General features: G+C 31.7%; 5 protein-coding genes across 5 annotated transcripts; all 5 read left to right on the forward strand.

The window, feature by feature from the left end:
* Window positions 1-3281: 3281 nt before the first annotated feature.
* On the forward strand, window positions 3282-3971 carry LOTGIDRAFT_125632 (hypothetical protein; the record flags this gene model as incomplete). The annotated part of the gene is made up of 1 exon (XM_009062422.1): window positions 3282-3971. A coding segment is annotated over one exon (690 nt), but the record flags the coding sequence as incomplete, so codon positions are not given.
* Window positions 3972-6178: 2207 nt separating this feature from the next.
* LOTGIDRAFT_165407 (hypothetical protein) lies at window positions 6179-6858 on the forward strand (the record flags this gene model as incomplete). Its single annotated transcript, XM_009062423.1, has 2 exons — window positions 6179-6290; window positions 6407-6858. 2 exons carry the CDS (start codon window positions 6179-6181, stop codon window positions 6856-6858), a joined length of 564 nt encoding a protein of 187 aa, XP_009060671.1.
* Window positions 6859-7337: 479 nt separating this feature from the next.
* LOTGIDRAFT_165408 (hypothetical protein) lies at window positions 7338-11159 on the forward strand (the record flags this gene model as incomplete). The annotated part of the gene is made up of 3 exons (XM_009062424.1): window positions 7338-7605; window positions 7770-8039; window positions 10900-11159. The coding sequence occupies 3 exons, from the start codon at window positions 7338-7340 to the stop codon at window positions 11157-11159; spliced, it is 798 nt and encodes a 265-aa protein (XP_009060672.1).
* A 316-nt stretch (window positions 11160-11475) lies between these two features.
* Window positions 11476-12021, forward strand: LOTGIDRAFT_165409 (hypothetical protein; the record flags this gene model as incomplete). Its single annotated transcript, XM_009062425.1, has 1 exon — window positions 11476-12021. One exon carries the CDS (start codon window positions 11476-11478, stop codon window positions 12019-12021), a length of 546 nt encoding a protein of 181 aa, XP_009060673.1.
* Window positions 12022-12321: 300 nt separating this feature from the next.
* On the forward strand, window positions 12322-13044 carry LOTGIDRAFT_165410 (hypothetical protein; the record flags this gene model as incomplete). The annotated part of the gene is made up of 1 exon (XM_009062426.1): window positions 12322-13044. One exon carries the CDS (start codon window positions 12322-12324, stop codon window positions 13042-13044), a length of 723 nt encoding a protein of 240 aa, XP_009060674.1.
* Between the last annotated feature and the right edge of the window lie 916 nt (window positions 13045-13960).

The following is a 13960-nucleotide window of genomic DNA, read 5'->3' on the forward strand; positions in this document are numbered from 1 at the left end:
AGACTATTAATGATGAGCTTAAAAAGGCTAGAGCTGGATTTTAAGGTGTTGAATTGGACCTTTTAATATAATTAAATTAGAATTACTCAAACTGTACGACACTAGAAATTGTATGTTTTATTTTTTCCTTCAACTGACTTAGGCAAACTATGTTAAAATTGGAATTGGGATGTTATGTAGACAATAGATTTAATTTAACTTTATATGTAAGTGTTAAATTAGTGCAGTTGGATGTTCTGTTTATTGAAAAGAATTAAAAGAATTATGTAACAAGTCATCAGGTGTATAGACAGAGGTCATACAAGTGTGTTGTCAGTGTTTTTTGACAACAAAACCTTTACTTCTTAGCCTGCAATGGCTATGTAACAGTCTTTTTCAAGACTCAGAGAATGATCAGAGTTTTTGGATTATTCTCAGTTTACTTCATAACCGGTAATGGCTATGCAAAAGAACATGAACTCTGCCCACTTGTTTGTTCATTGTATGCCTATTATAATTTAGTGTACCCCTATATTATTATAGCCTCGGTTATCCAGACTAGACATAATGTTTCATTGTTTAAGATACCACGTCTCCCATCATACTCGCTCTTATAAACAGTGTAATTATTACAAATGTATGGAATAGTAGATATACCTACTTTCCTTAAGTATTTCAAAGAGCATGTGCGTCCATGCTCAAGCTAAGTACAAACCACTGTGATAATTGCACCTTATAATTTAAATTTTTGTAACTATGGCTTCGGCCTACATTACTTGAATAAAGAAAATTATTATTATTATTATAGTTTTAATCTGATTTTAATTAAACTGGGTGTGCATGTTTATATTGATAAATGTGTGAATTAATGAAGTCTTGGTTTTTTGATGAAATCCAAGCAATTTCAATAAAAGATTTATGAGTTAGCCAAAATACATTAAAATTAGGTGTTATATTGGAATTTGATGGCCATGATTTACAACAAACACTTTTTGCTGAGAAAATAATGAAAGCTGCCATGAATTTTACTGATGTGTGGGCATATAGCCTTTTGGGCGTCCGCTCGTTAATTCATTTGTAGGCTTAAAGTCACATGTAAAATGTTGATTTTATTTGCAGGTTGTTTGAGAAGAAAAAGGAGAAAACGGATATTTAGGGGGACTGATCCACCCCTATCTGAAGTGATCAAACTTACCTAGATTGAAAAATCTAGAACACACCTAGAGAAATCTAGCCACACCTAGAGAAATCTAACCGCACCAAGAGAAATCTAGCCACATTTAGAGACATCTAAACGCACCTAGAGAAATCTAGCCACATTTGGAGAAATCTAACCGCACCTAGAGAAATCTAGCCAGATTAACTAAGAAAAAAAAAACACCTATTATTTGCTTGCCTAAGAAAAAGCACCTCTCATTTGCTAACTTAAAATATAATCATCTTAAAGTTGAAGAAATACAATTATAAGCTGCTAGTTTCAATTGCACCAATAGAAAAAAATCCAGTACATGGTGTAAAGGTATTTATTTGATAGATTATGTGTAAAATAATAGTGTCTGTAAACATATAAACAGTAATAAGTTATTTATTATACACAAAGCCATGGGTCGTCCGAAAAAATCAAAAGGTAATCGTTTGGCTAACTTGAGAGAAGAAGGAAAATAATAAAACTGATAAAGGCATGAGTATTGAAAAAAAGGAAAATAATGATGTTACAAATGCAATATCAGGGAGCGCCATTGATAGCTTTCATGTTGCAAATGAGAATTTACATGCAATTTTGAAATAGCTCTTTCTTGAATGAGTGTGTAAATAATTCAAAAAGTGAACAACAGATCAGTGAGAGGAGAATTGATAGAGATAAAAAGAAATGTATATTAGGTACCTTTAATCAGGGTAGTATAGACAGATTGATCTTGATCTTTTTGAAAGTCTACAAACATGCTTAAGAACATATGAATCTTGTTTTGTGACATTTAATGGAAGCACTTTTGCTATTATTAAACATGATGATAATTATTTTGAGCTTGATTCACATTCAAGAAACAATTTAGGATTATTATCAGAGGATGGCAGTAGTATTCTATTAAAATATAATGATATCAATGATTTGTATGTACATTGTATATATTGAAGTGTATCAATGAATATGAATAGGTTAGAGCTATGTGAAATAACTGGTATCAATGTTAATATGATAGGTAATGAATCAAATAATCCAATAAATGATGTAAATAATTCTGCTAATGATAGTGTCAGTATGCAAGTTGATGATTAAATAGAATCACACAGTCAAAATAATGATACTGATGAGGTTGTTATAATTAATGTAAAAACAAGTGATTTTATATTTAATCCACTTAGTTTAGAGAAAAGAAAAAATCTATGTCAATTGATCACTTTACCCGTTGAAAATTTACACAATGGTTATGTGGTTGAGATTTGTAACCTGACAAAACCCATTAAAATAATTACAATCAAAGGAGATGGTAATTGTTTGTTTAGAAGTTTATCATTTGTTCTTTCTTTATGTGAAAATAATCATAGAAAAGTCAGACTTGCTATAGTGAACCATATAAAGTCGAACTTAGATATTTTCACACCTTTATTAACAGTAACAATCTATTTATGACTATGTCAAACGATCTAGGATAAGACTACCAGGAAAATGGGATACAGAATTTGAAATATTAGCAGCTTGTGATTTGTTACAAACAGATATATATATATATTTTTACTAATAATAAATGTTTGAAATATCCCGTATTACAGATTAGCAATAGTTATACACCAGAGGCTATTTATCTTCACCATAAAGATGAGAATCATTATGAAAGTTGAAAATGTAGAGTTTTATATTTATTGATGATACTGTAGATACACAACACTCAGGTAAAAGAAAACATTTGAAAAAGAAACGAGGAAATAGATGGAAACCTATAAGAAAGCGAACCATGTATTTTCAAGACAATAATTTAGGAAAAAAAAGTCAGGATAAACTTGAAACCTCTATTTAGAAGCAAAAAAGAAATTAATAATTTGAATAAAAGGATGAGAAGACAATATGTGATCAGTTATCCTAAAGATCATTTGAAAAGGAAATATTTAAGTGAGTTAAAATTTTTATTACATGAAACAGAACTTAAACCAGATCTCCAAGCTAAATATCAAAATGTGTTAAAACCAGATCTAAAAGACAAATATCAAAATGTGTTAAAACCAGATCTAAAAGACAAATATCAAAATGTGTTAAAATCAGATCTAAAAGACAAATATCAAAATGTGTTAAAACCGGATCTAAAAGACAAAACCAATTCTTACGGATAAATACCACACTGTTTTTAAACCAATTCTTACAGATAAATATCACACTGTTTTTAAACCAATTCTTACAGATAAATATCACCCTGTTTTTAAACCAATTCTTACGGATAAATATCACCCTGTTTTTAAACCAATTCTTACGGATAAATATCACCCTGTTTTTAAACCAATTCTTACGGATAAATATCACCCTGTTTTTAAACCTATTCTTACGGATAAATATCACCCTGTTTTTAAACCAATTCTTACGGATAAATATCACACTGTTTTTAAACCAATTCTTACAGATAAATATCACACTGTTTTTAAACCAATTCTTACAGATAAATATCACACTGTTTTTAAACCAATTCTTACAGATAAATATCACCCTGTTTTTAAACCAATTCTTACGGATAAATATCATCCTGTTTTTAAACCAATTCTTACAGATAAATATCACACTGTTTTTAAACCAATTCTTACAGATAAATATCACCCTGTTTTTAAACCAATTCTTACGGATAAATATCATCCTGTTTTTAAACCAATTCTTACGGATAAATATCACCCTGTTTTTAAACCAATTCTTACGGATAAATATCACCCTGTTTTTAAACCTATTCTTACGGATAAATATCACCCTGTTTTTAAACCTATTCTTACGGATAAATATCACCCTGTTTTAAAACCAATTCTTACGGATAAATATCACACTGTTTTAAAACCAATTCTAAAAGACAAATATCATCAATTTTAAAAGCTATTCTCAAAGATAAATATGATAAAGTTTTAAAGTGTCAGTTAAAATTGAAATATATATAAATGAATTGAGAATTAAATATTAAATGAATATAGAAATATGTATAGAACTAACTTGGAATATAGAAATAAACAAAAACAGAGAGCCAGAAAGAATTATAGCAAGGATAAAGTCTAGGTTGGTTTGTAATAGATTATTGTTTGAGAATCAGGTTAAAGAGTGTCAAGAAGAACTTTATGAAAAGAAAAGTAAACTAGTAGAAAGATTAGCAAAGAAATGTATAACTAAAACTTACTAACATGTTTGCGAGGAAAACTGTTTGAGTGGAAATTGTCCATGGTCTGATAATTATAAAACTCTGTGGATATGTTTAACATGTAATAAAAAAAATTCCACAAGGTAAAATGATGTCTGCAATGACCAACAGACTTATTCTCTCAGTACTTTTATTTTTATCTTGGCCACACAGGTGCCTTTTATTAAAATCCTGCAATAACTTTATTTATTGTTTAGTTTGATACTTATTTTCAACTTAACTTGTTGAATTATTTATATGGATATTGTATTAATCTCATTATTTGTTACATAAAGAATTGTAAGACTGGAGTGTGACACATTTGCTGACTAATCATAATTCTATATTTGAATGAAGTATTTTCCATTTTTATTCGATTTTGAAAAAATGAGCCCTAAAAGTCCTGGCCAATTTTTTCTTAATTGCACACTGCAGAATGTTGCTCGCCACCAGTGGCTCAATAAATTACACGAAGAAGGCGGTTAACTTCAATATTAATTAAGAACACATCGTAACACTATATATGATATTTAGTTTATAAAAAAACTTGAATATAGAATATTACACTGATGGATTCAAGACTTTTGACATGTTATGACATTGCAAAGAGTTCAATGAAGCATGTAGACCACAAAAGGTATATTATCAGTAGTATATGAGCTCATAGATTGGTCGGATTTTTCCACATTCCATTTCAATTCATGGGAAAAATCCAACCAATCTATGAACTCCCAAAAAACAAGACCTAAATTCCCAACATTTCATAAATTCTTACAGCAAAACACTCTACATTTCATAAAACATCCTAAATTCCCTACATTTCACACACCAAAAAAATCACCTTCAATCAATTTCCTACATTCCATCAAAAAAAGCAGATAAAAAAAGGAGATAACTCTTTTTTGAAATTTTCTACTCAAATTTTAAACTTTAAAAATGGCAAATAAAATACTAGATCCAATCTTTAGATTATACGATCCGATTCGTTATTCATTGAACAAGAAAAAAGAGGATTATATTATCATCTCACCGACTGTTGGTTCTAAATCCCAATTGAATGATGGTGGTAGAATTATCTTCGAAATAAATTCATTAGCGAATTAGTTGCTTCTTTCCGATGATTACTTCAGATGTGATTTCAAAATTAAAGATGGAACTCAGAATCAAGTTCCACAATCAAATACAACTTTAGAAAACAATTTCTTTCCATCTTTATTTAGCGAGATGGTTTTGGAAGCTGGTTCAAATCCGATAGAAACAATCAAACACCCTGGGTAATTCGACACAATGTTGAAAACAGTTTTATATCCTAAAGATTTCGATTCAGTCTCGGGTTGGATACCCGATGTTGGTGATGGAAGTGTTTTAAAAGAACCGGTAAGAAATGTTGCAAATGATGCCGATATATATAGAGTGAGAGTTGTTGCTCGAAACACAATAGAAAGAGTAGGACGATGCAGTTAATCATGCATTCGAAAAACGAGTACTTCAGTATAATAATGTTTTTGAGAATAATAGGTGGGGTAATTACGTAAATTGGAAATTATATCCTTTATTCGGTCTGTTGGAACATAGAAAAGTTTCCATAGGATTACTATATAAAATTCATCTACAAAGAGAAATCAACGATGATAAGATATTCTTTGGAGAGAATGGTTCAGATGCAAAATTAGAAATAACGAATCTCCAACTTTTCATACCCGTAATAACACCATCAATTGAAGTAGAAACGAGAATATTCAACTCGTTAACTAAAGATATTGAAATAGCTTTCCTTCATCGTAACACGGCCAATCACTAACACTAAAGGTTCAGGAGTTGGAGATATGATAGGCACAATGAAAGAATTTGGAAAAAGATTTAGTGAAGAAACCAAGAAAACTGTTAAACAAGGATTAAATAAATTAGTAGATAGTATTGACACAGGAGAAATCAAAGTCAAACATAAGGGTAATGGAATATTTTTAAAAAATATACGCACTGGAGAAGGAATATATCTTTCAAAGTATAAAGGAGAAGGAGCAAATTAAAATAATAAAAACTGGGTAAAAAATTCAATCATTCAGAAATATTTCCTAATAAACAAATGCTCATGTGTATATGTGGTAGTTCCGGTTCTGGGAAAACTCATCTCACTTTTAACATGTTGACAACACCAAACCTTTTAGATTTCGATTCTTTATATATCTACACAACAACACCAGAGCAATCGTATTCTCAATTTCTCAAAGCTTTAGAATACCTACCAAAGAAAGATGTTCAAGACTTATTTCAATATTACAAAGAAAACGAAGAAGAAGTGGAAATAAAAGATATCTTAGATAACTACATCGAAGGAAAGAAACCAACGGATATAAAAGTTTTTCTTACGAAAAATGTTAATGACCTAGACTTGTCTAATATTGATAGCAATCGAAAGAACCTAATATTGTTTGACGACTGCGTAGCGCAAAGAAATCAAGCTGTTCAACAAGAATTCTTCACGAAGGGAAGACATCACAACTGTCACTGCATATAGCAATCCCAATCTTTTTACAGGATGGATTCTATGTTTATTAGAAAAAATGCAAATTGTTTTTTATTATTTGAATTAAACGATAAAGATTTATCTCAAATCATTCAGTCGATAAATCACGGAATGGACAGAGATGCAATTAAAAAGGTTTGTAAAGCTCAATGGAAAAACCCAGATGATCATGGATATATTGTTGATTGTTTCGTTTTGTGTTACATTTATCAGTTAACAAATGTACACAGCCTAAATAGTAGGTCTGTCCCTTGAATAAAAAACGTGTCGTATTATTTTACCTAGCTCTCAATCAAAAAACCAAACAGTCCACTAAAGACAACATCATTCCTGCTAGAATAATTGCAGTTGTCAACATGGTGGCTGGAGTGGCTAACAAACCGTTATTTTGTTAGTAAAAAAGTGGAAGAAACTGTTTGTAACTGTATTGACATTTTTTGTTCTGGATTGTTCTGCAACCGAGGAAAAAGATGGCGGCTGAGACGAGTCATTTCCGATTGCCACCGACACTGAATATCACTGATGGAAATGTTGCAGTAAATCATAAGAAGTGGAAACGGCAAGTTGAAGTTTATTTGATGGCTTGTGGGGCCACGGAAAAATCAGCTGACACTCAAGTTGCTATCATTCTCAACTGTGCTGGTGGTCATATTCTGGACATATTCGATCAATTTCAGTGGGATGCAGAAGAAGATAAGAAAAACACTGTGAAACTTTTTCAAAAATTGGAAGAATATTGTAATCCGAGACGCACTGAAGTTGTAGAATCATTTCGATTTTGGAATCATAAATACTAAGAATCAGACAATTTTGACACTTTCTTAACTGAGCTTAGACAAGGTCCGATTCTTGTAATTTTGCTGAAAGAGACAGAAATATCAGAGATAAAATTGTGTTTTCAGTGACTGGTAAATTACAAGAATTGCTTTTAAGAGAAGAAAATCTGGATTTGACCAAAGCTGTAAAAATCTGCAGAGCCTATGAACAATCCAATAAACATGTGAAAGAATTAAGAGAAACATTAGGCACAAGTACGTCTACTCATAGAGTGAATCGAGTGTACAAAGAAGATAGGAAATCTACTAATTTTCCATCCAAGAAAGCAACGCCAAGAACAAGTTCTGGAAATACTTCATCTTCGGCGAATCAGAAGCCTGGACAACAGAGACGTGGTCAGGAACATTATAATGAGTGTAATTTCTGTGGTTACCGTCGTAAACCAGATAAATCAAATTGTCAAATCAGTGACGACGAAGAATTTGATGATAGTTGGCTTGCTGTAGTGAAGAAAAGTCGCAATGGAAATTTTGTTACTGCCTGTATGAACATTAATGATTTGGAGGTCAGATTCCATTTAGATACATCCTCTGATGTCAACACGATTAATGAAAAGTATGTTCACAAGAAGCAAATCAGGAAAACCACAACTCGTTTGTTAATGTGGAATAGAACTAACCTAAATCCAATAGGTGAAGCTGAATTGACCGTCATCAATCCACGTACAAGTGAAGCCCACAAAGTACTATTTATCGTTGTACCTGATAATCTAATGTGTCTTCTTGGCCTGAAGGCTACGCAAGAAATGGGTCTAATAACATTTAACGATGAGAAGTTTATATCAAGTGTTAAAGTTGAACCTCTTGGTAATCTTGGTGAAGTTAGCCTTGTAGTAGACTCAAATGTTCGAGAAAAGGCGTTACCATGCCGAAAAGTTCCGCTTTCCCTGGAAGAGGAAGTGAAAAAAGCTATAGATGTTCTAGTCGAAAGAAACATTTTAGTTCCTGTTACCGAACCAACAAAATGGGTGAGTCAAATGACAGTTGTTCGTAAACCTACTGGAGCTCTCCGCATATGTATCGATCCGCAACCATTGAATTCTGCTCTGATAAGAGAATATTACAAGTTACCAACATTAGATGATGTTTTACCAAAGCTACACAACGCACAGATATTCTCGAAAGTCGATGTTCGTTAGGCTTATTATCATTGTTGCCTAGATGAAGAGTCAAGTTTATTAACAACTATGATCACTCCATTTGGACGTTATAGATGGTCTCGCCTACCATTTGGTTTGAAAGTATCCAGTGAAATATTTCAACGCAAACTAATAGAAGTTTTGGGTGATTTACATGGTGTTTTCACGATAGCAGATGACATCATTGTCGTTGGATGTAGTTCTACTGACATAGAAGCCAAAAGAGACTATGAACGTAAACTTGCTAGTTTATACCAGAGATGTGAGCAGCAGAATATAAGACTCAATGATGCGAAGAAAGAAATAGCCCTGACAGAAATTTCTTTCAATGGTCATAGAATAACAAGAGATGGTGTGAAGGTTGACAATGCTAAAGTTAGAGCCATACTCGACATGAAACCACCTACTGATGTTTCTGGTGTTAAACGATATTGTGGTATGATCCAATACATGGCGAAGTTTTTACCTGATTTGGCAAGCACACTTGAACCAATTCGAGCTTTAACAAGAAAAGGCACTGAATGGTATTGGTCCAAAGAATGTGAAGATGCATTTCGCAAAACAGGCAAAATGTTAACTAGAGCACCCGTACTGGCTTATTTTGACATAAAGAAGGAAGTCGTCATTCAAGTCGATAGCAGTAAAGATGGAATTGGAGCTGTTCTCCTACAAGAAGGAAAGCCTGTAGAATTCGCATCTAGATCACTGACCGTTTCAGAACGCAATTGGGCACAAATTGAGAAGGAGGCGCTGTCAATCTTGTATGTGTTAGAACGTTTGGATCAATACACATATGGAAGACCCGTAAAAGTCCAAAATGATCACAAACCTTTAGCTGCTATATTAAAGAAACCATTAAGTAGTGCTCCTAAGAGATTACAAGACATTATGATGAAACTTTATAGATATGACATAGAGTTTGAATTCGTGAAAGGTGTAAATCTAGTCATAGCTGATACGTTAAGTCGAGCTGTTGATGATTCTCCAATGGTGGATGAAGAACGTCCAAGAATCATGAGTATCAACATATTTGCTGAAATACCTGATGAGAGATTACAGGAAATTAAAGAAGCCACAACGAAAGATGAAACACTGCAAGAATTACTTTTGGTGATAAGTAATGGATGGCCTGAACATAGAGATTCTCTTCCTGGTAATCTCAAACCTTATTTCGAAATGAGAGATGTTTTAAGCTATGAAGATGGAATTATTCTTAAAGGAGAAGCTATTGTGATTCCTAAAGAGTGTCGTGCTGATATAAAGAATAGACTTCATAGTGCTCATTTAGGTTATGATAGTATGATGAGACGTGCTCGTGGAACTGTATTTTGGTCTGGAATGGCCAAAGATATCAAACAGATGGTTGATTACTGTGAAGTTTGTCAGGAAATGAAACCGAGAAATCAGAAAGAGACTTTAAAACAACTTGATACTGTCAATCACCCATGGGCTAAAATTGGTACTGATTTGTTCGAAATCAAAGGTAGAAATTACCTAGTTTCTATTGACTACTACTCAAATTTTATAGAAGTTGAACTATTGACTTCAACAACTAGTAGTCAAGTGATTCAAAAATTTAAGAAACAATTTGCTAGATTTGGTATTCCTAAAGTGATCGTTTCTGATGAAGGTCCTCAATTTATTTCCTAAGACTTTAACATTTTCTGTAAAAAATGGGGTATCTCACACATCAAATCATCTCCTGGTCATCAAGCCGCAAATTTAAAGGAGAATCTGCTGTTAAACTGATCAAACCTATGATGATTAAAACTTTGAAGGATGGTGGAGATCAATATGAAGCATTATTAGAGTTGAGAAATACACCTCGTCAAGAAACTGGTCTAAGCCCTGCCATGACCGTCCAACAAGATCTTTATTACCAGTACTTACAAAGAACTCTGAAATTAATCCAAAAAGACTAACTCGTAAAGACTCTGTTCGTAAATGTTACAATAAACGTGCATGTGATTTAGTTAAATTAAGTGAAGGTCAATCTCTTTATTTTGAACACAAGCGAAATGAAATGTGGAAATTAGGCAAAATTGTTGCAATTTTAGGTGATCGCACTTATAATGTCATGAGTCGTGATGGCGCAATTTATCGCAGAAACCGTATTCATATTAGACCAACAAAATTGTTTGTAAACATAAGAGATAAATCTCCTATATTTGATCATGATTTTGATCATACAACCAATACTGACGAACCTGTTGTCAATCCTGGAAATGATACTATGCATAATGATATTCCAGTTGAGCTGTCAAACTCTAGTGCAATTAATGACAGACCTAAACGTGCTAAACCCCCTAAATACTAAGATTATGTACGATATAGATAGATTTTTGTAATTGTTTTCAATTGATAATTTCAGTGTTTTAGTTTCAATTTAAGTTTATTTTAACTATAGAATTTAAATCTCAAGAAAAAGAGTAGGTCTGGAGTTATGCCCCTTGAATAAAAAACGTGTCGTATTATTTTACCTAGTTCTCAATCAAAAAACCAAACAGTCCACTAAAGACAACATTATTCCTGCTAGAATAATTGCAGTTGTCAACATATATATTCGTTAATACTAGAAAACCTGCGGGTGAAAGAGTTATGACAGACATTTGTTAAATTTTATTTTTTTAAAAATGGATAATTTGAATAATATTTTAAAAAGAAATAAAGAATATATCAAAGCTAAGAATGAAATAAAGACCCAGGCTGAAAATAACAGAATACAACAACTCGGATTAACGGAAAATCTACAAACTCTATTTCAACCCATATTAAAATCTCAAGAGGATATTAAAAAGAAATTAGAACCTAAACAAATTCAACAATCACCGGTTCCTTCTCCTTATCAAATAGAATATCCCATTAAAGATGATGAAATCATAATTAGGTCATTATATGATATAAATCATTATTTTTCAAACCCTTACCCAAATTTACCAAAGACCATTTCACCAATCGTTGATAAAAAAGGTTTATTGTTTAATGGATTTAGAATACTATTTAGTAATGTTTACCCTTTATTCGAAATCGATAAAAAAGACTTTATATTTACAACAACAGAAGGATTAATAGATTTAATGAATGACGGGGATATTGAGATTGCCAAACGCAAGGATTTAGTAGAATACTTAAAATTTCTGTATATGATAAAGAATAAGCGCAAAACAAAAAAAGATTGATGGCAGTTGAAACATATTTAAATAAAGTTATTCCTGATGAAGAGGAATCAGATGATTATGCAGAAGATTATCCACCAATCATACAAGAAATAGATGAATTCGAAGATATGATATCTGGAGAAGGTATAACGTTTTTATCCGACAACGACGAGAAACTACTTAATAGATTACGAGTAATATTAGCGGCAATGAAGGAAGGACATCGATCGCACAGACAATATAATGAAGTAAATTGTATATTAAAAAGACTCCTAGAAAAAGGTATCATAGATAAAAATGATTATAAAAGCGTGATTAAAAATGTCAAATAAAGAACAACTATTCGTCATCACCTCAAATAAATCAGACATTAAATTATCTCTAGATTATGAGTACGAACTCGATCGCAATCAAGAATATGAATTGGGATTAAAGTATTTCACTGTTTACAATTCCATTAGAAATATCAACGAAAAAAATAACCAAATAAAAATATCAACAGATAACGGAGTTACGTTCAAAACCATACGTTTACTACCAGGAAGCTACGAATACATAGCCATTAACGAATACCTATCTGAATATGGAGGAAGTGTCAATGGTAAAAACAATATCGAATTCGAAGGTAATTTGAATCTGAACAAAATAAAATTGATATTAAGAAATAATAGTCAAGTTGATTTCAACGTAGAAAATTCATTGAATACGTTACTAGGATTTGATAAACGAGTATACACCCAATCCACTTTAGTACCACACAAAGCTAATATCGAGAATGATATCGATGTGATAAATATACATTGCAATTTGATAAACGGTGGATTTTTCAATAAATACAAACGTCAGATTATTTACAGTCTTCCAACATTCACTGTTCCTATTGGATATAGAATTATAGAGAAACCATTTCAAACGACGTATTTACCACTTAATTCCTTTATGATTAAAGATATAAATCTGGAAATTAAAGATAGTAAAAATAGGTTTATAGATTTTGGTAACGAGGAAATTGTTATTCAACTTCATTTAAAACAAAAGAACTAAATTTATTCTGATGGATCATCATTAGATATATTTGTAAAAAAATACTCAATATCATCAAATACATAATCATCATCCAAACACATCTCATCTTTGTTGTTGTAAGGATACATGATTCCTTCACTGTTTGGTGATTTTCTCTTAACGAGATTCAGATAACTTCTGAAAACTTTCTTTTGTTTTTCATTAGGAATAACTATTCCATCAGTAAAACTTTTTACCCAAGGTTTGTCAAATCCATTCGTTACGTCATGTCCGCTAGCTAATTGAATGTAGTCTTCTACCTTAATCTTATGTAACCCTTAAACGTTTTTATTTCTTTTTAAACACCTTCGGAAGTTAGAATGATATTGTATTTTACTTTTGGCGCTAAATATAAACCAAATATGATTCCACCATCACCATAATCATTCTTCCCTTTGCTATATTCGTTTTCAGACACCAACCCAGCTTCATTTAATTTATCCCAATTGCTAGACGAAATGTATAAACTATCGGTATCCGTATAGTATATTTCAGGCTTATAAAATCCTTCTATCACGTGAATGAAATTGTTCATTATTTTTTTACTGTGAGATAATATAAATGCACCTAAATGAGTGGATGTTAATCTAGTAAAATCCTTTGGAGGAACAAACTCTTTTTCTTCGTCATTAATCTCAACGATATATTGGGTCTCATTTACTTTTTCATAGCTTTTGACGTGTGAATCATAGTTGGCTTTTATAATCGCTTCACTCTATAGATGTCTCGATGTAGTTATATCCTTCTGAATAGATTTACCGTATAAGGAATTGCCTAATAATTTCATGCAATTACTAGCAACCATATCTCCTTCTGTTTTGTATTTATTCCTTAATTCCTTCAAAATTAAAATATAATCTCTGTATGGGGGAGTTTTAAAATTTTCTTCGTGTAC

The sequence above is a fragment of the Lottia gigantea genome, assembly GCF_000327385.1.
Source record: "Lottia gigantea unplaced genomic scaffold LOTGIsca_51, whole genome shotgun sequence".
In the NCBI taxonomy this organism is placed as follows: domain Eukaryota; kingdom Metazoa; phylum Mollusca; class Gastropoda; family Lottiidae; genus Lottia; species Lottia gigantea.